This window comes from Trichoplusia ni, chromosome 3, assembly GCF_003590095.1.
Source record: "Trichoplusia ni isolate ovarian cell line Hi5 chromosome 3, tn1, whole genome shotgun sequence".
NCBI lineage: Eukaryota > Metazoa > Arthropoda > Insecta > Lepidoptera > Noctuidae > Trichoplusia > Trichoplusia ni.
In genome coordinates, this window is record NC_039480.1 from 3,329,298 (window position 1) to 3,353,521 (window position 24,224).

At 37.2% G+C, this 24,224-nt stretch overlaps 1 protein-coding gene across 3 annotated transcripts; it reads left to right on the top strand.

Annotated features, from left to right (window-relative positions):
- Nucleotides 1–126: 126 nt before the first annotated feature.
- Nucleotides 127–21,334, top strand: LOC113508910. Of its 3 annotated transcripts, XM_026892085.1 has the most exons (13): nt 218–613; nt 1,387–1,539; nt 2,587–2,724; nt 3,177–3,278; nt 4,222–4,287; nt 4,648–4,733; nt 5,567–5,734; nt 6,525–6,659; nt 7,413–7,546; nt 7,992–8,075; nt 8,694–8,818; nt 9,743–10,696; nt 10,740–10,824. In XM_026892085.1, the coding sequence occupies exons 1-13, from the start codon at nt 428–430 to the stop codon at nt 10,746–10,748; spliced, it is 2,340 nt and encodes a 779-aa protein (XP_026747886.1). In that variant the 5' UTR covers nt 218–427; the 3' UTR covers nt 10,749–10,824. The 3 variants fall into 3 exon arrangements, with proteins under 3 accessions (XP_026747885.1, XP_026747886.1, XP_026747884.1); XM_026892083.1 differs by having other exon boundaries at nt 223–613; nt 9,743–11,659; XM_026892084.1 differs by lacking the exons at nt 8,694–8,818; nt 9,743–10,696; nt 10,740–10,824 and adding an exon at nt 19,650–21,334 and having other exon boundaries at nt 127–613.
- Nucleotides 21,335–24,224: the final 2,890 nt, after the last annotated feature.

A 24,224-nucleotide genomic window follows, 5' to 3' on the forward strand; every position in this document is an offset into this window, starting at 1 on the left:
AAAAAGACATGTAAAAGTGATAAAAAATATCCTATTTGCAGAATAAATAATTTCATTTCATTTCAAACCCACAAACCAAATTTCATCAAAATTGGTGCATTTTATTTTCTTTATAACAAACAACTAATTTCTAATGCATCCTTTCTTCTAATAAATTAATTTTGCTGTGCTCGACAGGGTCTCTCTTAATTTCACCAACCCACCTTTCACACATTATGGTATACATGCAATAAAGTTATTGATTGATTGAGGTAAGAAGTCGAGCCAAAAAACTGCCTAAAAATCGACTAATCATTTTAGTGACATTTATTATAGTCTATGAATTTAACTTTTATTTGGTGGACACTGTGGACAGCCACTATTTTACTAATGGCGGAAAAGCGGCAATTGTCGTCATCCTTGCGTTTAATTACTTATCAATGCAAAGATGTCCAAAATGGATCGAATGTTAAACTCTAAAAAGGAGAAGCAGACAATTTACGAGATATATCGAGCATGTCGGCTGTGTGGTGCTGGTGCTGGCTACAAAATGCCAATAATACAAAATGTTGTCGATTTAGACGATAATGATGTCGAATTGAAACAAAAAATACGGGAATGCGTCCAAATTGAGGTAATTGAACCGTTTTTAACGTTATAATCATAAATTAGGATATGTATGCTACCTTTCTTACTACAAATCTTTCAATTCTTATTACATTTAAAGTGAATAATTGTTGGTTTAAAATTTGTTGTTTGTTGTCAAACAAATTTAGTGTAGCAAAAACAGGCTGTACATATCTAAAAACCTTTACATTACAAAGATATTTTAATATTTTATTAATTTGATCAATTAAAACATGTATCTAAGATATCCTTCCGTGCGACTTTCAGAGTTTAAATTCACTATAAATATTTAGTTAGGTTATCCAAGCATTTAATGTTTCACATAATTCAATTCCACTACATATCTTATTGGACTATTAGAGACACTGAGTGTCAATAATTGTTATTCTGGTAATACTGCAGAAAAAGCTTAAATTATCCAATTATTGTGTAAACATGGATAGTTTGCTTGTTACAAGCGCTTACCACATAAAAGTTTCAAATCTAAATCAAAATTTATGATGAACTAACAGGAGTAGAACCTAGTACCTCATAAGACTTAGCATTTAAGTTTTTTTGAATTATTTTCCAAAAATATTATATTTGTTGTTTAAGAAACACAAAATAAAAACAATGACTTATTAATTAATTTCACGTCCTTCATAATTTAGCTGAACTTGAAACTCATGCTACAAAACTAGTGTTATTATAAGCTTATTCTTTCCATCCACATTTACAACACATGTAACACATGTTTACAAATAATTAAACATATCTTTGTCTCAAACATGCTATTCCCAGGTACACCAAGATGATAAGATGCCACCCCTCATATGCGAGCTTTGCGTTGACAAAGTGAATGATTTCTACGAGTTCCTTGAGATGTGTCGGCAGACCAACAAGCGGACGAGGTTAAGGCTCGGCTTGCCTCCGCAGTCCTTGCCTGGTGGTGCTGTAAGTGTATTTTTATTTCTCTTTGTATTTATGAGATAATGTCATGGAAGCAACCTGGTCCTTTTACAGGTGTACACGTGGACACAGGTCTAACTTTAATCTAAAATGTTATGTGGCATTTATTGGGGGTATGTTATTTTAATTTTTAAAGTACTATATCAAAGAATTGTGCCAAAAATAAAAACCTTTCTCCCCAATATAATTTGGTTTATTTTTTATAGAAATTTATATGAGTATTACACAAACTGATGATTAACAGAAATCATGACTTTGTATAATAATTTGACCTGGGTTACTCTTTCTAATGATACATAACTACACAATACATAATAATCAGCCCTAATTAGTCCACTGGACATAGCCCTCCGCAATAGCAAGCCATCAAGATCAATTTTCAGCTGCTCGCATCCAGCTTCCTCCTGCCAGCAATCATGCGTACATCACTCCACCATGCCTTACAACGTCTTAAACTACATTTGTCTATACAAATACAAAATTACTCTTAACTAAAATGATGCAACCTTTCGAATGTACGGATAGACGATTAGTTGATGTCGCCACGCCAAAGCCACTGCGCTTCGTGTCGCGGCTTCGATCCTCGCGTAGTACAAGTATCCATGTGATTGACGAATGCTTATTCTGAGTTTGCTCGTCTTTGTGCTCGTGATTTCAATGTTTGTGAAATCCCCGCGACGCTTGGAATAAATACGGAATCGATTCTTCAAAAAAAACTGAAAACAATTTCTTTACTTATATATAAAGCTGAAGAGTTTGTTTGTTTGTTTGAACGCGCTAATCTCAGGAACTACGGGTTCGAATTGATTGTTGAATAGACCATTTATCAAGGAAGGCTATAGGCTATATGAGATCACGCTGCGACTAAAAGGAGCGAAGATACAATGGAAAATGTGGAAAAAACGGGGAAAAATATTCATCTTTGAGGGCTTCCGTTGTGTGTGCTGCGAAAACGGTTCAAGATCTTCTAACCACGTGGACGAAGTTGCGGGCAACAGCTAGTATTGACACAAAACTATCTTCTCTTTCCAGCCCGATGCCGGCGACTGCATTCTGGGACTCACGGAGCCCGTGTACGTCAACGACGATTCAGACGGTGAACCACTATCTAAACACAGGAAACCGAGCAGAGAGAACAAAACTAATGTGCTTATTAAGAAAGAAGTAACGGTATGTTATTAATTAATATTAATTAGGTATTGGTACCTTTTCTTTTTGATGAGCTCCTGGCTAAACTATAACCGCATAAGTGAATAAATCACAGGTTAAGCTATGCTTTACGCGGTTGGTCCGTAGATGGGTGACCATCTTTGTCATAACGAGTTCCTCCGTGTTTCGGAAGGCACGTTAAATTGTGACTCCCGGCTGTTATTCCTACATCTTTGATAGTCGTCACAGGTTGTCAGAATAAAAAAATAATAATAAAAATCGTAGGGTCGAAATTGGAGAAGCATAACCAACAATTATATCTGCAAATATACCCGAGTGGGGACTTAAATGAAAGCGCACTGAAATATAATATTGATGACTTAATCTGGAAATTTCTAAGCTTCGTTTGATCAGAAAATTGGTGATAGGAAATTCACAAATAACTTCTAACATTATTATGTCTATTATCACAGCGCGGCCGTGGTGGCAGATACAGTAAAAAGGAGCCGACACCGCCTCGAGCGCTGAGAAAGAATAGGAACTCAAGAGAAGACGCATCCATTACTACAACACAGGTAATTTGAGGGCTATCGCGGTAGCATCGCGTTCCCGTGGTCTCAGGTAGGGACACGAAAAAAGTATCGATACTTTATAGTATCGAGTAGGTTTCCATTTGATACCGATACTTTTGTACTCGATACTTTTACTTAGCAAGTACTTTTGACAAGTTGAGTAGCTGGAAGTACAAATACTAAAACCCGTAACCGCCTATCGCCAAAAAGGCTCGACAAACTTCTTTTCTTGAGCGATTGTACAGAGGAGGAATGGGATTTATAATATTTTAGACTAAAAAATTGTGGCTTTACTTACAGATAGTTTTTATTTATCTTATATTTATGTACCATTTGCTATTTTTTCATTTTAATGAAGGTACAGTACAGACGATACTTACTAACTAACATTGACAAACTAACGTATGGCGTAGGAAGGCCCTGTCTGAGCAAAGAACTCGATACTTTGAGGTATCGATACTTTTGTGTCGATTCTTTTACGAGTACGATACTTTTTTATCGATACTACTCATGAGTACAGTATCGATACTTTCTATTCGATACCGTGTCACTAGTCTCAGGTACATAGGAAGGGTGATGCCTCCCGGTGGTTTTACCCGGTAAGTGACCGGCACACCTCGCCACCTTCCCCAGGGCGGAGAAAGTCCATGAGGATTTCCCCGGGTAAAAAAGGAGGTTATTTGAGCGCTATGATGCAACGGTTTAATCACGCGTATTTACCGGGATCGCCCGACTAGTTTCGGACCCAACTGGAGTCCTTAATCATGAACTAGTCGAGTCGTGAGTAAACCTTTGCTTCATTTAATAATGAATCAGTCACACGATAGTTATATTTTGACAAGCGTTTGTCCTATACACGAATGCTTTATCGAATTATTTTTTTATTGATTTTCATTTTAAAATTGTATTGGCATAATTTATTACTAAAAATATAACATATTTGCAGGAGAGAACTTCAAGGCAATCACCAAAGGTGTCTCCGAAGGCGGCTCCAAAATCTATACTTAAAAAGGTGAGTTTCCAACAGTGAATAAATATTTTTTCATAATATTTGACTAAATCTGATAATATAAATCTGTTTAGTACTTCAGACAGATTTCCAAAAAATAATGAATACGTGTTTCTCTTATATCGTAAAGGAAAAAATACGGGGACAGTGATTTAAAATCTCGTGTGACGTCACTAACCAGTACGCTGTTTACTAGCAAGTGATGTTACTAGCCCTTACTACAATACATTTCATAATCTTGAGTGCTTTAAATCTTCCTAATTTTTTAATGATGTGATACAATGAAAAATAAGTTTTTATTTTTTGGAAATCTGTCATATATTCCATTTAAGTTGTATATTAATATTTTATATTTGTTAACAGTCGGAAGATACTCTAATATCGTCTCGGCTGAAGCGAACACGTGACAAAGATCCGGTTAAGCTAGAGTCACCTGTCAAGAAAGTCAAGTAAGTAATATTGTATATTTAATTCTAAACGCAAAAATATGTGTATTAAAAGTTTGACGTGTCTATCTGTGGCATCATAGCTCCCGAACGATATCAATTTACTTTGCTTTTATTATAAACTAGCTGTTGCCCGCGACTTCGTCCCCGTGGGTAGAAGATATAAGTTATGATTTATACCTGCCCCGTTTTTTCACATTTTCTATTGTATCTTCGCTCCTATTAGTCGCAGCGTGATGGTTTATAGCCTAAAGCCTTCCTCGATGAATGGTCTATTCAACACAAAAATAATTATTCAATTCGAACCAGTAGTTCCTGAGATTAGCGCGTTCAAACAAACAAAGAAACCAACTCTTCAGCTTTATATATTAGTATAGATAAGATTTAACTCTTGACGCAAAAATATGTGTGGTATAAGTTTGTCGTGTCTATTTGTGGTATCTTAGCTCCCGAACGATTGCAATTTAGTTTGCTTTTATTATAAATTAGTAAACTGTATTGTTTATTTAAACAGTGTCATATTTTTTATCAGGCATCTGTATATACAATTAGTACTAATATATTTGATCGAAAATTGCAAAAACTATAAATTGCAGTTGAATTCAGTCGTCGTACAATCAGATCGCACGTTTGGTGTGCAGTTCTATTGTAGTTTAGGTAACTGCAATTGAAATCTCGTCCGTCTGTCTAGAGCTTTACAAAAATTTATGTCTGATCATATTCTTTTTACAACTGTTATTTACCTTATACTTGAGAAAACCCCAATATCACAAGTAAAACTCTATTATAACCACCTTTTCTATCTTCAATAATCACCAATATTCTACTCTTTCCAGGATAGCGTTGAAACCAGTCTCTCCAGCCGCCAAGTCCTCGGCCCGCTCAGGCCGCAAGGCGTCCCCCCCGTGCGGGCTCCGCTGCGTGGTGTGCGACAGCAGACACAAGACCGCGCAGGCTCTGGCCAGCCATCTGAGGACGCATGGCGTAGGGTATACCAGTAACAAGTACGTATTATTTAAAATAATGATGTTCCACAACTTTCACACAACGCCATCTAGTCTCAAATTGACCAAGCTCATATTATGAGTACTAGATAATGGATAAACATACTGATTTATTCCCAAATACAAACATTTAAAGGATAATTAACATCCTAGCACAGAATAAATTAGCCTTCAGTATAGCAGTCACGGTCACTAACCATGGGACCAACAGACCAATATATTTATGAAATTACTAGCTGTCCGGCGAACTACGTCCCGCCTAATAGTCGATGATCATAATAGAGACAAAATATTAAGGGTGGACATTGTGGACAACCCTTAATAGTAGCTCACTGAGGATTTGCAATTTTAGATTTCTAAATGGAGAATCTAAGGCGATGATTTCGTAGTTAGAGGCCCGAGCCCCGTGGGGAGTTTGAACCTCATAGGGGTACTTAATCGGTACCCTATGAGGTTCAGTGAAAGTTCCTAAGATAGTCAGCCTAACGTAGCACACCATCGATGGTTTCATACATTATTTGTCAGTATTGCCCAAGAATAACGAAGTAACAACATACATTATAACTATTATAAGTCACATCGGTACAGACGATGGTTACGGTTTTTTAAAGCTTCGTTATCATTTAGGGTTTTTAAAAATACATAGTAGCCAATTTTCAGGCCTACTGAATACGCATATAAAATTTGGTACAAATGGTAATCTGTAAGGCCGTTTCGGAGGAGTACGGTAAGTAACATCGGGACTCGGGAATTTGATATATTAGAAGATAATGCTACCATCCCCCGCCAGCCTGGCCTGCAACCCGTGCGGCGAGTGGTTCCCGTCGGCGCGGCTGGCGGCGCGCCACCTGCGCCAGCACCGCGCGCGCCCCTGCCGCTGCCAGCGCTGCGGCCGCAGCTACGCAACCATACACGCCTACGACCAGTGAGTTCATATACGTTTATAATATCTTATGCTGTGCCCTACAGGGTCCACAGTTGTTGCGTATGAAGGATTGTAACGCAACGACTGTCAAAGATGTGTAAATAACACCCGGGACCCAAAATTTAACTCCTAACTGACATAACGTAGATGGTCACCCATCCACGGCCCGACTGTATCATGTGTAGCTTAACCTGTAATCAATCAACTTATGCAGTTTTAGTTTAGTCACTAGATCCTCTTAAAGAACTAGAAAAGCGAGGATTAGCATTGCCATTCAACGTGGCAATGCTACCAGCCTTTTGGGCACACTCCCAGTCGGCAGCGATGTCGATTAATTTTTTGTTGCCTTGTTTTAATTTTTTTTTTTTAATGTTTATTATTATTTTTATATTGTTTTAAGTGCATGTAGATTGTAAATATCAATAATTATGTAAATACTTTTTATGACGACCTCCGTGGTCGAGTGGCGTACGCACCGGTTTCAAGGTGTCGTTAGCTCTGAGGTCCCGGGTTCGATCCCCGGTCGGGTGAATGTAAAAATTCGTTGTATCTGAATTCCATAACACAAGTGCTAAAGCAACTTACTTTGGGTTCAGAACAATGTACGTGATGTTGTCCGCATTTATTTTATTTTATTATCATTTATATAATTATGTAATTATAGTTTCGAATATTCCAAAAAAAATGAGATAAGCTAGTAAAATAAACATGACATCTCTAGATTCTCTAACACTCATAATTTTATATCTACAGGCACATAACCAACGACGAGTGTCTAATCTGGCCCCATGTCCCGGATGTGAAGTGCGAGTCGTGCTGGAACATGTTCCCGACGGACAACCTGTTGCGGTTGCATCGCTGTCTCGGCGAGGACCACCGCCCGGGAGGTATGTGGAGTGAGGGGCTGACGGTTTGACTGATTGTCGGTATGATGGCTTGAGGGACCGATGGTTTGATGGACTGGCGGCTTGTTGGACTGGTGGTTTAAAAAACTGACGATGTAAAGGAATGAACATTCAATTATTCCTCCCCATTTTCACGACCCGCAAGCTTTTTAAAAGGCTCGTACGATTTTTATCAAACATGTCGATGAGCACCCGTACGTAATTCACCTTTAATACAAAACAAATCTAGATTGACATCGCTCGAGCCGTTCGGGAGTCATAATACCACAGATAGACAGATAGACAAACACGTGAAACTTATAACACCCCTCTTTTTGGGCCGTGTTTATGTGTGGACAACCCTTATCACTTGCTGTTAAATAGATAATATTTTTAAACGTACTAAATATTAATATTAAGACTTAGCATTATATTTCATTTGCTACAGGTAAATGCAGTAAGTGCAATCGAAATTACGCGCTGTTGAAGAATCTGAAGAAACACGAAAGCACATGCACGGCTAAGAGAAAAAGTAAGTGAAGTTTTCATGTCGGTTATACCGTTATAGTGACAAAAACATTACCCTTTGAAAACAAAGTCGGTTAAAAGTAGCTCATGTGTGCAATCAAGAAAAGGACAAGAGCTCGTAGCTAAGCTATAACCGCATAAGTGAGTCGATCACACGTTAAGCTAAGCTTGACGCGATTGGTCTGTAGATGGGTGACCGTCTTTGTCATAACGAGTTCCCCCGTGTTTCGGAAGGCACGTCAAATTGTGACTCCCGGCTGTTATTCATACATCTTTGACAGTCGTTACAGGTAGTCAGAAGATAGAAAGCCTGACAACCAGTCTAACTAAGGGGTATCGTGTTGTGTGTAACTGGGTGGAGGAGGTCAGATAGGCAGTCGGTCCTTGTAAAACACTGGTACTTAGCTGAATCTGGTTAGACTGGAAGCCGACACCAACATAGTTGGGAAAAGGCTAGGCCGATGATGCTACATCCTACTAAAATTATAAACGCGAAAGTTTGTATGTAAGAATGTTTGTTCCTCTCATAAAATTTGGTACACAGTTAGCCTAAAACCAGGATTAACACATAAGATGTTGTCCCGGTATGTATGACTGGTAACAAGTATGTGTTTGCGTCCAGAGGAGCCGCGCGTCCCGGGCCGCGTGCTGGCGCAGCTGCGGCCGCTGCAGGTGCGGGTGGCGCGCTGCGACGCGCTGCTGCGCGGCCTGGCGCGGGGCCGCTGCGACGTGTCCGGCGTCGCCGCGGTAAGCCCACACATCTCCACAGACTTACTCCGATGGGCCTATTGGTCCAGTGGTTAGTGACCCTGACTGCTATACCGGAGGTCGTGGGTTCGATTCCCGCCTAGGACAAATGTTTGTGTGATAAGCATGATCATTTGTTCCGTGTCTGGGTGTAATTTATCTATAATATGTATGTATGTATTTAGAAATATATAAGTAAGTTTATCAGTTGTCTGGTTACCATAACACAAGCTCTGCTTAGCTTGGAATCAGATAACCGCGTGTAAGTTGTCCCAGGATATATTATATTAAACCACATTGCAGAATAATATGTATCATATATATGAATGAAAAATGAAAACAAAAGTTGATAAATATAAAAAAAATATCTAAAAAGTCTAAATACTCGCGTTTTTAAATGTCGTTCCAGCCTTTTTATAGTTGTAAATTGCATTGTCATCGGCTTTGAAACTACCCTGAAAATTTAAGCCTACCAGCTTATCGGGAATTGCCTCAAAATTGAGATGCAAAAAGCCAACCGGAATAACAAATTAACAAACAACACAAAATAAATGGTGTCCTGATTGTGTCTCAGGCACACAAAATTTCATGTGAAACGGTCGAGCCGTTTCGGAGGTGTTTAATTTCGTGTTCAAAGATCAAAAATACGAGAATTTTATATATAAATTTTAGATACAACTTTCTTTTTAAATGAATCCCGCATTATTGGATTAATCCTTGTGTCGCGGGGGGAGTTTCACAAACATACCAGTCGCATGCACAAGACACCCAGACTCAGGACAAGCATTCGTGGATCACACAAATGCTTGTCCATGCGACTTGAATGTTTGTGAAACCCCTAAAGAGAGACACAAGTTTTATTAGAGATCCAGAAATATATAAATTATTACATAATTTTACTTATATTTTATTTTCTTGTTTCAGGATTTCGGTCTAGACAAAAACTGCATCTACCCCTACAAATCATCATTCTCAAATCTAGGCATAAAATCAGAGCTAGACTCATTCGGAGGCATGGTATCTATAAATCCAGATGTTAAAAACGAATTCTGTGCTTCAGAATACGTACATTGGGATTCGGAGGAGAGTGAAAGTGACAGCGATATCTCCCTTCTCCCTCTAACGAAGAAAATTGATACTTTAGCCACTCTGTCATTAAAAATTATATTCTCGAATAAATGTCTTGGCAAAGTTCCGAGGAAACGCAGGAGGGTTAAGAAGGAGAAGGTATTCGAGGCTCTTGACACAGAAGATGACGTCACAAGAGATATTAATAATATTATTAATAATTTAGATAAAGATGATGATTTAGATGCTGTCGATAACTTAGATAATAGTGGAAATGATTCTATAAAGACAGGCAGTGAAAGTAAAAATAATCATACAGATAAAGAATTTGATTTTTCAAATGATTTTAATGATTCTAAGTCATTAAATGATGTAAATAGTCATAATAATAGTTTATTGGTAGATAATAATGGTACTATTAATAATAGTGATGGGAAAATAGAAGAAAATAATACGATTGTTGACAAAGTTAAAGATAGTGAGAGTAGTAATAAAAGTGATGAAAATAGTGATGGGATTGAAAATAGTGTTGTACATAAAGACGATGATGTAGGTGCATGTTTAAATAGTGATGAAAATAAATGTGTTACTGATGATGATGATGAAAAATCTAAAGAAATTAGTGAACAAGAAAATGATGATTGTCTTACTGATAAAGTAGATGAAGAAAATGTGAACGATGAGACTGAAAACGCACAAATAAATGAAGAAATTACTAAAAATGATGATGATGTTAATTTTGAAGGAAAAGTTGATGAAAATGATGTTCTACAAGATGAAATAAACAGGGATGATGATTCTCAAACTAATGTTGATGCTAGTAATGATAGTTTTTCAAAAGTAAACGAGACAGGTGATGTAAGAAATGAAACAGATGATCTCTCGGGTGCGAATAATGATGATCGAAGTGCGAATGATGGTAATCTACCAGAAATTAGTACGAAAGATGATTTAAACGGTGCAAATGATAATAGTCTATCGGAAATAATTGAAAATGAGGATTCTCGAGTAAATATAGATACAAATAATGAGAGTCCATCTGAAGATGATAAAAATGATGTAAATGATGGTTTTAAAGCGAATATAAATGATTGTCAATCAAATAAAGATGAACAACCAAATGCAAATGATAGTGTTAATGACGAAATTAGTCAAAATAGTCAAGACACAGACTCAAAAATGGATGAAAATCTATTATTAACTCAAAAAGACAGTCAAGATTCAAATGAAATTAAGAACGAATGTGTGAATGATGAAGTTAAAATGGCCGCGAATGAACGTTTAAGTGTGAGTGATTCAAAAAGTGAAGAATACAAAATAAACGGTGATAGTTATGAGAAAAATAGTGAACAAACGGACAGAAAGAGTGCTGAAGACATCGAAGATTCGAAACTAATGGCCGCTCTAGACGCTGAAATCGGTGAGAGCGATCAGACTAGTGATGTGCCCGAGAAATCTGGAAGTTACGGTTTTAACGATAAAATAGCTTTAGAGGACTTGTTGACGGAAAAAAATACTACTAAGTCCATGGATTTGGATATTCTGCCAGAAGATTATAATTTTGATAATTAATATTTGTAAAAGAATATATCAATAATATATACTCGATTTGTTAAGGTATTCAAATAAAGGTAAACAATCTCGGTGTGTATTTTTATATATAAAGATAAAACCCGAAAAAATATGACACTACACCAAAGCTATGGGTGCGCGACGTGTTAGTTCGATCTCGTAGGACAAGTATTTGTGTGATCCACGAATGCTTGTCCCGAGTCTGAGTGTCTTGTGCATGTGACTTGAATGTTTGTGAAACACAAGACACAAGGATTAAATTCCTTATGGAGGAAGTCGATTTAAAACATATTTAAAACATATTTGAAACAGTAATTTACCAAATCAAATATATCAGTCGTTTATTTATTTAATACTAGCTGTTGCCCGCGACTTTGTCCGCGTGGTTAGAAGATATAAGTTTTCATTTATACCTGCCCTGTTTTTTCCACATTTTCCATTGTATCTTCGCTCCTATTAGTCGCAGCGTGATGGTATACAGCCTAAACCCTTCCTCAATGAATGGTCTATTCAACACAAAAATATTTTTTCAATTTGAACCAGTAATTCCTGAGATTAGCGCGTATTAAACTAATTAAACTCTTCGGCTTTATATATTAGTATAAAAGATACACCAAGATTATTACCCTTAATAAGTACCACCAATTGAGTATAGTTATCCCTGCCTTCTACGCGCTCCAGTTGGTAATAGCGTGATGATAAATATTTTAATCACCACACCAATAAATATTATCCAATATAGAAATATATTTTTTCAATTTGAATTGGGATGATGACTGGGTATAAAAATAAAAAATCTCATTCGTCCCTCAGTTAGATAATTGAAAAGTATGAGACACGTATTTTTTCCTTTTTCAGAAAAACTAGAATTGACAAAGATTAACTGCTTTAAAGTTTAGGAGACGGGGCTTGTGACGTAACGATAGAGTAAAATTTATACGTTTTTCAATCGTGACGTCACGCGTAAGTTTCATTCACTGTAATTTGGTCAATTTATGTTTGCGGGACAAATAAAAAATACGTATCCATTATTATACAAAAAACTACAAGGCGGACACTGCAAAAAAAATTGTCATCATCCCTATTATGTCTGAGGTAAAGATGTTCAAACAAGCAAAATTTTTCTATAAAAATAAAAATCAAATTGTTTTTCTAAATTTTAAGAGAGGGTGGTTTTGTTTACAAGGAGTTTTGTGCACATTATTAAAAAAATTGAGACTCTGTCAATCCGTCTAACACCAAGCTGTATCTTATGAACTGTAATATTAAGACAACTTTATTTAACATACAAATTAAATAAAATAAATATTTAATTAGACAGCACACTTGAGATTCGTTTGCAGTTTTCATAGATGATGGCTCACAACCCTTCTTGGGCGAATCCGACTCTCTCTGAAACGATTATTACGTCACATATTTTGAGTACAGGCCAGAATATACACGGTGATTTTTTAGTCGTCTTAAAAAAGTAGCCCTGTTCATGTATCCGACGTAAAATACCCCTAGGCGCGATTATTATTTTTTTATCATCAACTAAGATAATAAGTACGAAGAAAAATTAAACAAGAGAAATTTGAAATATACTCTTAAAAATGATAAAAACGCCGCCGTCCGCGCCCCTCACCATTGTTACAAGGCTTCCGAGCCTTGCGCTCGCAACAGAGCTGTGTTTCTTAAAAACTACGAATTGCATCATAATATTGAATAAAAATTGCATTTTTTTTTTCAAATCTCATAAATACCTATTTTTTTATCATGAACTTGTTCTAGTCATTGGATACATGAACTGGGCTGCTTTTGTAAGACGACTAAAAATCACGGTGTATAAAGACAGTGTAAACAACCCAAACAGTGGGGAAAATATTGTAAAAAAAACAATTGATATAAATAGATTTATTTTATAAATGAATTGTGTTCAAAATATAAATTTGTCAGATTGAAAAACTGTATATTAGTCATTGTTATAAGACAAAACGAATAGATTCTTTTTATTTCTTGTTTCGATTGTTTAATACGCAACATGATATTTTAAAGACCTTTTAAACATGTATCAACGCAAGACCCCCTTCGCGTGTGACTACGTGACTACCCACCATATAAACTCAAAGTCCTTGGTATCACACGTATACGAAACCACAGACCGGTATCTCAAGAGATTTATCACGAAGTTTTAGTTCGATCCCCGCGTAGGACAAGTATTTGTGTGATCCACGAATGCTTGTCCTGAGTCTGGGTGTCTTGTGCATGTGACTTCATGTTTTGTGAAGTCCAAGATACAAGATCAAAATCGTAGTTAAAAGTTTTCCAGGCACTTATAAAATGTTACAGTAGTGACTAGTTGCAAAGTGTCATTCTTATGGAGAAGAACTAGCAAGAAACTCCATAAGTGACTCTGTTAAATAAATATTACCTACAGCAGGGTAGGCGAACCTTTATGCGTCAACGTGCCATTTAAAAAAAAAAGTTTAATGGGGTCATTCGCGTGCCATCGAATAATTTTGACTTTCTGATTATTTGGAAAATAATAATTATAAATACTATCAAATTGATCGTCTTAAAATACCTAATTCTGCGACGTGCCTAAAATATTGTGTCGCGTGCCATTTGTTCGCCTACCCTGACCTACAGGATGCAATGATTATAATCCTTATAGTAGAGTAGTCGATATCGCTCGCCGGTTTTTTCAATTTTACTCGTATTTAGTTTGGGAGGCTTGCGTTGCCTCATGAATAAATGGGCTTAGTTTAATAGTCTTTATATTAAATATCGTATTGAAGTTTCCGTGTAAATGTACCGCAAACTCGATAATGCAATATCTTTAGCCTTATTTCTCTTTTTAAAACCTTTATAAGTTATCTTTGAATGTGAAATGTGTTAATTTTTTATACGGATTCACGATTAGAACTCTAGTTTGACTCTCTCGCCTGCCGCTGTCAGCTCATGACTAAGGACTCCGGTTGGGTCCGAAACTAGTCGGGCGATCCCGAGAAATACGCGTGAGGAAATAAATAATTACATAAAACATTATGTAATAATTTCTATAGCAATGCAACTCTTAATGAAAATTGTTATAACAGATCTCAAAAAACTTAGATCCCCAAAAATTGACAATGTTAATATAATGTTTAAAATAATAATAATAAATAAATGCGGACAACATCACATACATTGTTCTGAACCCAAAGTAAGTTGCTAGAACACTTGTGTTATGGAATTCAGATACAACGCAGGTACCACAAACACCCAGACCCGAGACAATGTAGAAATGTGAATTTTTACATTGACCCGACCGGGGATCGAACCCGGGACCTCAGAGCTAGCGAGACCTTGAAACCAGTGCGTACGCCACTCGACCACGGAGGTCGTTAAATATATGTTTTAAATGAACAAAATGCGTCACATTACAATGTAAAGACTACGTTATAAGGAATTATATTTTGTTGTTATTTCAATCTTTTATTTGTTTATCTGGCAGCTAGATTTTATTTTTTAGTCTATGTGTATGATGTATAAAAAGATAGAAACATATATAATTGTAAAAAACATTTAAATGACGATTTTTCGACTATTTTCTTGTATGACAGAAACGCGTTAATTTAATACTCACGCGGCAATTTCGCGTGAATCATGAATTAACGCCTTATTAAAAACAAATATTGTTAAAGATTGCACGGGGATCAAACTTGTATCTTCTGGTTCAAAGAAGAAAGACAGAGTTATAGCAGCCTCTATACTTCTGACTGCTAGGCACAGTTCAATGCTTAAACTCTCCCTGTTTAAGCATTGATCACCACGCTAGCTCACTGCAGTGCCGGCGTTAGGGGGGGCGTGATGGGGCGATTGCTAGATAGCCAAGTGGTTGTAACCTGCGTGCTTAGTAACCTCAACCATTCAGCTATCCGTGCAGTCAAAATGATTAAGGAAATACTATACTCTGACAGAGTTATTTTTAGTATCAGTGCCAGCGTTAGGGGGGGCGTGATGGGGCGATGGCCCAGGGCGACAAATTCTGGGGGCGCCAAGGTCTGAAGTTGGAGTCTCCTGCCTCTCCTGGCGCAAACCCTCAGAACTGTACTCTACGCTACAGGTGGAATACTTCCACCGCCAAACGTAACGCTAAAGCAAAGATGAAATTCTTAATATAATTTTACTTGGGATCAGCAAAAAACTAACACTTGATATTGCTTCCCTCAAGTGGGTGCCACAATATTTTCGCCCGGGCTGTCAGTGGCCCTTACGCCGGCACTGGCTCACTGCGGCCGATTTCACGTTGCAATACTTGCAAACATAGCAATCTTTTTTTCGCTATTTGTTCATTACATACATTTGTAATTAATTGCTAATAGATTTTTGTTATTAGATGTCGTCGTTTTATCAGATTTCTGTTTACAATTTGTTTTCAATGTTATAAGACTATAAGATGTATTTTTGGGGAATCCTCAAATCTTTGTATCTATGTATAAGTAAAGATAGATGTCTTAATTGGTCAATAGATCTATTTAGTAAGTAAGTAAGTAATAAGTGTACTATTTTTTGTAAATATGAAAATAATTATAATGTTTCGTAAAATTTTGAGTTTTAATTACCTGTAAGTGTCCCACTGCAGGCCTCTCATACAGAGAACGTGCATTGATCACCACGCTTGTGAGCTGCCCCACGGTGGGGCGCCATTACCGAAGCTGTTAATAACACCAGCCTGTAACTGTCCCACTGCAGGCCTCTCATACAGAGAACGAGCATTGATCACCACGCTTGTGAGCTGCCCCACGGTGGGGCGCCATTACCGAAGCTGTTAATAACACCAGCCTGTAACTGTCCCACTGCTGGCCTCTCATACAGAGAACGAGCATTGATCACCACGCTTGTGAGCTGCCCCACGGTGGGGCGCCATTACCGAAGCTGTTAATAACACCAGCCTGTAACTGTCCCACTGCAGGCCTCTCATACAGAGAACGAGCATTGATCACCACGCTTGTGAGCTGCCCCACGGTGGGGCGCCATTACCGAAGCTGTTAATAACACCAGCCTGTAACTGTCCCACTGCAGGCCTCTGAGAACGCATACAGAGAACGAACTTTGATCGGATTTTATTGAAAATATAATATAATATCCCAAATAAGTACTGAATTTAAATCCGAATCTTTTTATCTTAATATGGGATACTGTGTTACCCAGTAACATGTGTTGTGTTGTATGATAGACAGTCGTTCTGTAACATACAATATTCCTCCTAAAATCTGTAAAAAAAGCAATTCAAGTAAGCGTCAGATTTTTATAAACTAACCCTTTTCTAAGGGATAGGGCGGTTGGGCCTTGGTCTGGGTGGGAATCGATCCCATGACCTCCGGTATAGCAGTCAGGGCCACTAACCAATAGACCAACGATTCCTATGTTGAGTTCATCTATTGGGTCCAATTTCTTGAATGCTTTAGTAAAAAGTCACCACGCCAAACCTACTCTGAGTGTCGTGTTGCAGGTTCGATCCCCGCGTATCACAAGCATTTGTGTAATCGTTGAATGCTTGTTCTGAGTCTTGGTGTCTGTGCCTGAGACTTGAATTTTTGTGAAACACTTGGTTTCACAAAAATTAAAAGTTATACTTGCGGTTCAGTTATATTCTTTATTGCGAAAGTCGTTTCAAAATAATAATAAAAAAAATCTGGATTGGAAGTCATCAAATTATTCCTTCTTAGGGAAGGGAGTATAAGGCATTGAAAAAAAAAAACTGGATTCTTTGAAATTTAGCTTGTATAATTATTAAAATGCTGATTATTAAGAATTTCCCATTTCATACTACATTCATCATCATCATCCACAGCCTTTATCCTCCCACTGCTGGGCATAGGATAGGCCTCTCCTTTCTCCTGCCAATTTCCAGTCCTGTGCCAGGCTCATTCAGACTCGACCCGAGACCTTTTCTATGTCATCGACCCGTCTTACTCTCGCACGACTGACTACGTTGTAAAATACCAAAGTATTAAATATTTGAACGCTGAAAATAGCAGAATATTATGGACCCTTTTAAGTAACACCTACTGTAAAAATATTGTTCCAAGTAAACAAAGATTCTATTCTATTAATACTACAAGTAAGAGGAGCCGGTGGCTAAGCTTAAACTGAATAAGGGAATCGATTACAGGAGCTTTGTCATGACGAGTTCCTCCGTGTTTCGGAAGACACGTTGAATTGTGGGTCCCCGATTCATACACCTTTGACAGCCGTTACATCGGTGGGGGTATCGTGCTAACCATGTAACTGGGTTGAGGAGGTCAGATAGGCAGTCGCTCCTTGTAAAACACTGGTACTTAGCGGAAACCAGTTAGACTGGAAGCCGACTCTAACATAATTAGGAAAAGGCTAGGCCGATGATGATAATACTACAAGTAAAACCAAATTTTCGTCCTTGTTTAGCGCAAGAACGACTTTTGATAAAATAAGTGGCAATAAAAATATATATTTACGCGATTCAGAACATAAAACCGTCAACGAAATATATTGTTAACAAAAGTGGAGTGATAAGGAAATGTGGCATGTTTCATTTACTCGAGATCTGTTTCATTTTTTGTAAGTAAATCGTTATTTTTAACCTTCAGTAAAACCCTTTTTTAAGCTAGCAAGGGTACAGTAAGGCTGTTAGACAAAAAGGTTTCTATAATCACCTACAGAATAATGGTGTCTTACTATTGTAAGGGCCTGTTTCACCATCGCCACATAAGTTCTCGATAAATTACTCGACAGATTTCTCCATACAAAGAATGTTAACTTTTTCAATTTCTCTGCCAGATAGCGAAAAATCTGTGGTTGTGAAACAGGCGCTAATGAGGGCAAAGTATGCTTTTAAAAAAGTTGCTACGTACCTACCACTTACCATCATAATCTGACACAAACTGCTTACGATTGAACACAAAGAAATTAACCCTCCCGATTTTCCACTCCTTGGGTTCTTCCCGGTTTTGGGTACACCTCTCGGTTCTCCCAACTGAATCCATCTTCACTTCTAACCTATAAGTACATGTCATTTTTTCTATCTCTGATTCAAGTCTATAGGAAGATTAATTCTTAGTTATTGTGAGTGTGGGGGGTCCGTTGCCGGCTGTTTGTATCCAAATGCGTACAGAGCAGTTTATGGATGGCAAATAATGAGATCCCCTTATCGCCCATTCTAACCGCTCTGTTATTCGGACTAGCCCGCCACACATGCCCGTCACTGCAACTCCTGTAAGCCAGGATCTACAATGAAACCAACGAAAACCACCGAAACACTTAAGTTCGGCGTGCCCCAGGGGGAACAATTAACTGTTAAATTAATCAGAAATAGTAAAAAGGAGGAATAAGAAACCGTTTTAATCGACCATCTTAACCGCTTCCTAACTTTCTCAGAAACAGGGTAATAGAATGACTACACACGCCACATCGGGGCCATAATTCTGCTGTTTACAATAGCCGATGAATGAATATAAATTGGATTTAATTTGACATTATTTGTAATCTCCTAAGCATTTTGCCAACACAATAATGGTTAATGCATTAAATTGATCGTGAGTTTTCCGGTACGTACTGAATTTTTGATAAATAGCAGAATTGGGGCCCAGGGATTTTTGGGGACATAGCACGGCAATTCAGGCTTAGTTAGCGACTGTGTGAGTCGCTTCCCTGGTTCCGTACTTAAAGGGTAAACCGCTCTTAGTGTAGCTATCGTCCGTCATCAGGTTGTAACCCATGAATCGTGATAGGCAGTTGAAATATTCACAGAGGATTTGTTTCTGCTGTTATTTTGCACACCGAAGTTAAAACACATTTCTTTGAAACGTATCCCTGCCCATTTACGAGTACGCTAGTGATATGTCAAACTCTCTAAATTTAAAGTTGACCTGTCCAAGTTACGGGACTTATTGAACCGAAATTTCTTTCCCATAAATTTAAGCTTTTTCTATTGACTCTTATGATTGTAAAATATCACTTGGCTAGGGTTGGTGCCAACGTATCCTTGTTCGCTCGAATGTTATCTCGGGAAACACCTTAGAAAACCACGTTTGATAATTGGATTATGATCTGCAAAGAGAAATTCTAAAATCCAAACTATATAATTTGTTAACTTGTAAAAGAAAAGTCGACAAATACCGAAAAATAAAACAATTGAGATGTTTTAAAGTCTAAAATAATTTTACTAATAAAAACAAATTCTTTTCAGATCTAATCACATTATCAGATGGGGTTAACCTGAAAATAGACGGAATGATAGATCTAGGACCAAATTGGAGCTACGAATATCGGATCGTAGGCCCAGCAGGCGTCGAAGGCGAGCGCTCGAAACACTCCATAGCAAGACATGGGAAACACCACCTCCCAGAAATAAGTCTAACCGAAGATATCGCAGAAGAGGTAAAGAAGGAACCGGATGTAGTGGAGAGAGTAGCAGAACGACAAGCAGAAGAAAAGAAGAAGCACAAACGTCACAAGGTTGAGGAAAAACATAAGAAAGAGAAAGCTTTAATAATAGAAACTACTCCAGCACCCACAACGACTACGACGGAAGCTATAGAAACATTTGGAACTCCGCGTAATAGACATGCCACATACTCCTCACAGAGTGAATCATCGTCTGATAGTTCAGAAGAAAAAACCACAGCTAAGTCCTTAACAATGTTCGTTTACGATGACTTCACAACAACGAAGCGTCCAAAAGACAAAAAGAAGACTAAAACGAAAGAAGTCGATGAACCGATGATGGAATACGTCGTTGATGAGGATACCAACAAACAAGCACAGCGGGAACAGGTCAGCACCCCTACGAATATAGTCAAAGATTTATTGAAGAATATAAACATCACCCTGCCTACATTACCAACCATGCCACCGACTACAACCACAACGGAGGTCACAACGCATAGGACGGGAGACATTTACAGTGACCCACATAAAGTAAAGGACGACGCTAAGATAAACGACTTCACAAATCACATATACCAACAAACATTAAAAGTGTTCGATTCAATAAAACAAAAAACTAATCAAAATCATTTGAGGAAGGAAGTTGATGTACTAGCTAAGAGCTATGAGGAGAAATTCCGTGAATTCCTATCGGAAACTCGACACCAGAAGATTAAAACCAGACTGGGAACACAAAAAGTAATTCTAAACATGATCGACAATTCAAATCGGATTCTTAAAAGACTTGTCAACTTCATGATCGGGGATTTAGATAAACGCGGCGTTTTACGTCACAATGTAGCGACAGCGAACATCTTTCAAAAGGAAATAGATAAAGAACTGGCTTTGGAACTCAATCACGCTTGCAAGAAATTCGGGATCTGTCGAACTGGGTCTGGGTTTCCTGAGTTCGTTACTGATATAATATCTATAATGGTTCGATGTGATGATAAGAAATTCCAACACGCTTTCGATTCGTTAACAGAAGCTGTGAAAGGTGCTCACTACTACCATATACTGCCGCGAGCAACGGAAAGAAAACTGAAATCTTCGATTGAAGAATTAGAGAAAGTTAACATAAGGACAGTACGTCCTATGTTCATAATTCTAAAGAACATGATCAATAATAAAAACAAGCCCATAGTCGTGAACACTGTAGCGGGCAACGATCATGTTAATACCACACTTGCATTTTTAGAATTGGTGGATCTATTAGACCAACACTGCCCTCAAAATGAATCGAATGCACTAGAATGGAATGACATAAAGACGAGTTTCGCAGAGTTTTCGGAAAATAAAAGATTTGACATTCAAGAGATAATGGAAACTTTCATTAAATACATGATGAAATCTATGAAATCTATGGATAAGGATACTCAGGAAATTGTCGCAAAAAATTTGAGTATTATTATAGGTGAATAGATGTGTAATAAAACTGTAATTAAAGTTGTTTTTATTTATTTAATGAGAATGAAGCTATTTCTTCTGGGGTCAAAGGTTAAAAAATGGACCCTTTTAGTATGGCACCGCTTCTCTAGGCTGTTTCTCATGAACTGTGATAGCTAGGTTCCCAAAATTATTACAGTAAATTTGTTTTTATTGCCGCTATAAAAACAAATATTAAAATTAAAGATAAACGTTTTGCAACTTTTGTGAGAATCATTCAAATTTTTATGTGGTGTATAATAAAGAATATTCTATTCTATTCTATGCGCATAAGGTCAGGAATTGCAAAAAGCAGAGATATTTGGTACAAAAAACTGAGACCTTTGCCTATTTAGGATCTGATACGAGAAAATTAAAAAAAAACACATTACTATTTACGCAACTGGAGAAAAGCATCCCCACTCGTCTTCCACTAGTCTTCATTCTTTGCCTGATCTGTGGTAACTAGCTTTTTTTCTAAGATAGCCAACCTAAAAAGAAAAAAAGGTGTTATCTGAACTACTTATTTAGTTCAATAGTCAAAAAGAAATATATCTTAAACTAGTCACTTCGTCAAAAAGTATACTCTAGCCATATAACTTATCAAAGAAATTGTTTACAGATGCTCTAGCATTATCCAAAGCGGTTAATCAGAATAGAGATGGAATAATAGATTCGAAACCAAACTGGAGCTCCGAATACCGGATTATAGGCCCCGCTGGACTCGAAAATGATAATAGAAAATTTATAAACATACATGGCAAACATAATCAGTCAGATAAAACCTTAAACTATGAAATAGAAAAAGAAAATGGAAAAGAAGACAAAGCAACAAAATTTAAACAGCAAGTATCTGAAGAAATACATGGGAAAGAAGAATCTAGATCGAAACACCCTGAAACAACTCCTAAAATTAAACATGAAGACACAAAAACAGATGACATGAAAATAGTCGCGTCACCACGTACTGAACAAGTCACATTACCATCTAAAAATGATAATTCGTCAACTTTAGACACTTCTAACCAAACTACAGTTAAAACTGTTATCGAGGAAAAAAGAAGGAATTGGAAGGACCAGAAAAATACAAAAGAAGACGTAGAAGATGAATCAAAGACGGATAGTACAGAGGAACCGGATAATGAAAAAAATGCTAATGAAGAACCGGTTAATGAATCAAAGATGGTCAGTGCAGAAAAGCCGGATAATGAAGGAAATACGAATGAAGAACCGGTTAATGAATCAAAGATGGTCAGTGCAGAGAAACCGGATAATGAAGGAAATACGAATGCGGAACCGGTTAACCGAGTACGTGTTGCTGTCGAAGTAGCTGTTGATACAAAAACCCCACTTAATACCACAGAACCAGCTAAATCAACTGACATCTTCAGTCACCCACACTCAGTAAAAAACGACCCAACAATCAATAACTTCACAACCCATATTTACAAGGAAACCCTCGCTCTCTTCCAATCAATGAAAAAGAAAACAAATCAATATCATGTTAAAAAGGAAATGACGTCACTCATGAAACTATACGAAGACAAATTTAGTGAATTCCTCTCGGAGACAAGACATCAGACAATAAAAACGCGAGTAGGGACCCAGAAAGTCATCTTGAATATGATTGATATGTCAAATTTAATCCTGAAAAGAATTTTCAACTTCATGATCTTGGATCTCGACAAGAAAGGGGTACTTAGAAGTAATATAGAAACAGCACAGGTCTTCCAAAACGAAATGGAAAAAGAACAGGGTTTAGAATTAAAGCACGTTTGCACGAATCTAAGAATTTGCAAACCTAGCTCCGGATTCCTTGAGTACATAAAGAATATTCTTGAAATCATGCGACAAAGTGAAGATAGTAAATTACAACAAATATATGACGCCCTCACCGAAGAATTGAAAGGCGCTGACTACAGCAGCGTGTTACCAGAATCAACTGAACGAAAATTCAAACATTCGGTCGAGGATTTAGAGAAACTTCACTTATGGACTTTACGAGCTATATTATTAATAATGAGAAACATTATACAGTTTAAAAACAGACCATTGATTGTGAATACAAGCGAGGGTAGTCATCGCGTAAACTCAACACTGGCATTCTTAGAGATTATGGATCTTTTGGACCAGAACTTACCTGAAAACGAAACGGATAAACCAGATTGGACTGAGATAACAACTAATTTGGTAGAATTCATTGAAGCCAAACGTTTTGACATCCAACTTATTATGGCGAATTTTGTTGAACATCTTATTGCAGCTGTTAAATCTATGTCGAAAGATGATCAAGATGTTGTTGCTAAAAATTTGAATATTATATTAGGGGGTGAATAAAAATGATATACGGTTTTTGTCTTTTTTTATATTGCAAACAATTTAAAGGAGGGTCTCAAAAAAGGGTACAATAATAAAGAAAAAGTCCGTTTGACAGTTTTCTAAATAATATTGGATAAGTGTTTTTCCCTTTATCTCGTAACCAAAAAATTAACAGTGATTTGACATCTCGTTTGACGTCACTTACCAGTAAGCTTTTTATTTGCAAGTGATGTTACCAGCACCCACTGCTATATATATTTTCACCATCTGAAGTACTTTTAATCTTCCTTAATCTTTAATGATGTGATAAAAATAATTCTTCAATTTTTTCCGTAAATCTTTAAGCCCAATTTTTCAATCGTCAGATAACTTTTATCTGAGGAATAAATATGGCCGTTTGACATATTTTCTATGCAAAAGCTGTCAAAACGTCAAACATATTCGTCGAACAAAAGTTATCTGGCAATTGAAAATCGGCCCTTAGTCAAATACCCTATTGGTACGTGTTCTTGTATGTTTGTTACCTCATTTTGTTACATAAGTTGATACAGCTGACATTTGGTCCCAAAAAAATCCCAAAAAAAAGCTCAGA

Excerpts from the sequence above, each read along its gene's own strand:
- LOC113508910 (XM_026892083.1), top strand. The coding sequence starts at position 428 with ATGTCCAAAATGGATCGAATGTTAAACTCTAAAAAGGAGAAGCAGACA. Across the intron at positions 3,279-4,221 it reads CATCCATTACTACAACACAG|GAGAGAACTTCAAGGCAATC; the intron begins GTAATTTGAGGG and ends ACATATTTGCAG. Across the intron at positions 7,547-7,991 it reads CGAGGACCACCGCCCGGGAG|GTAAATGCAGTAAGTGCAAT; the intron begins GTATGTGGAGTG and ends CATTTGCTACAG.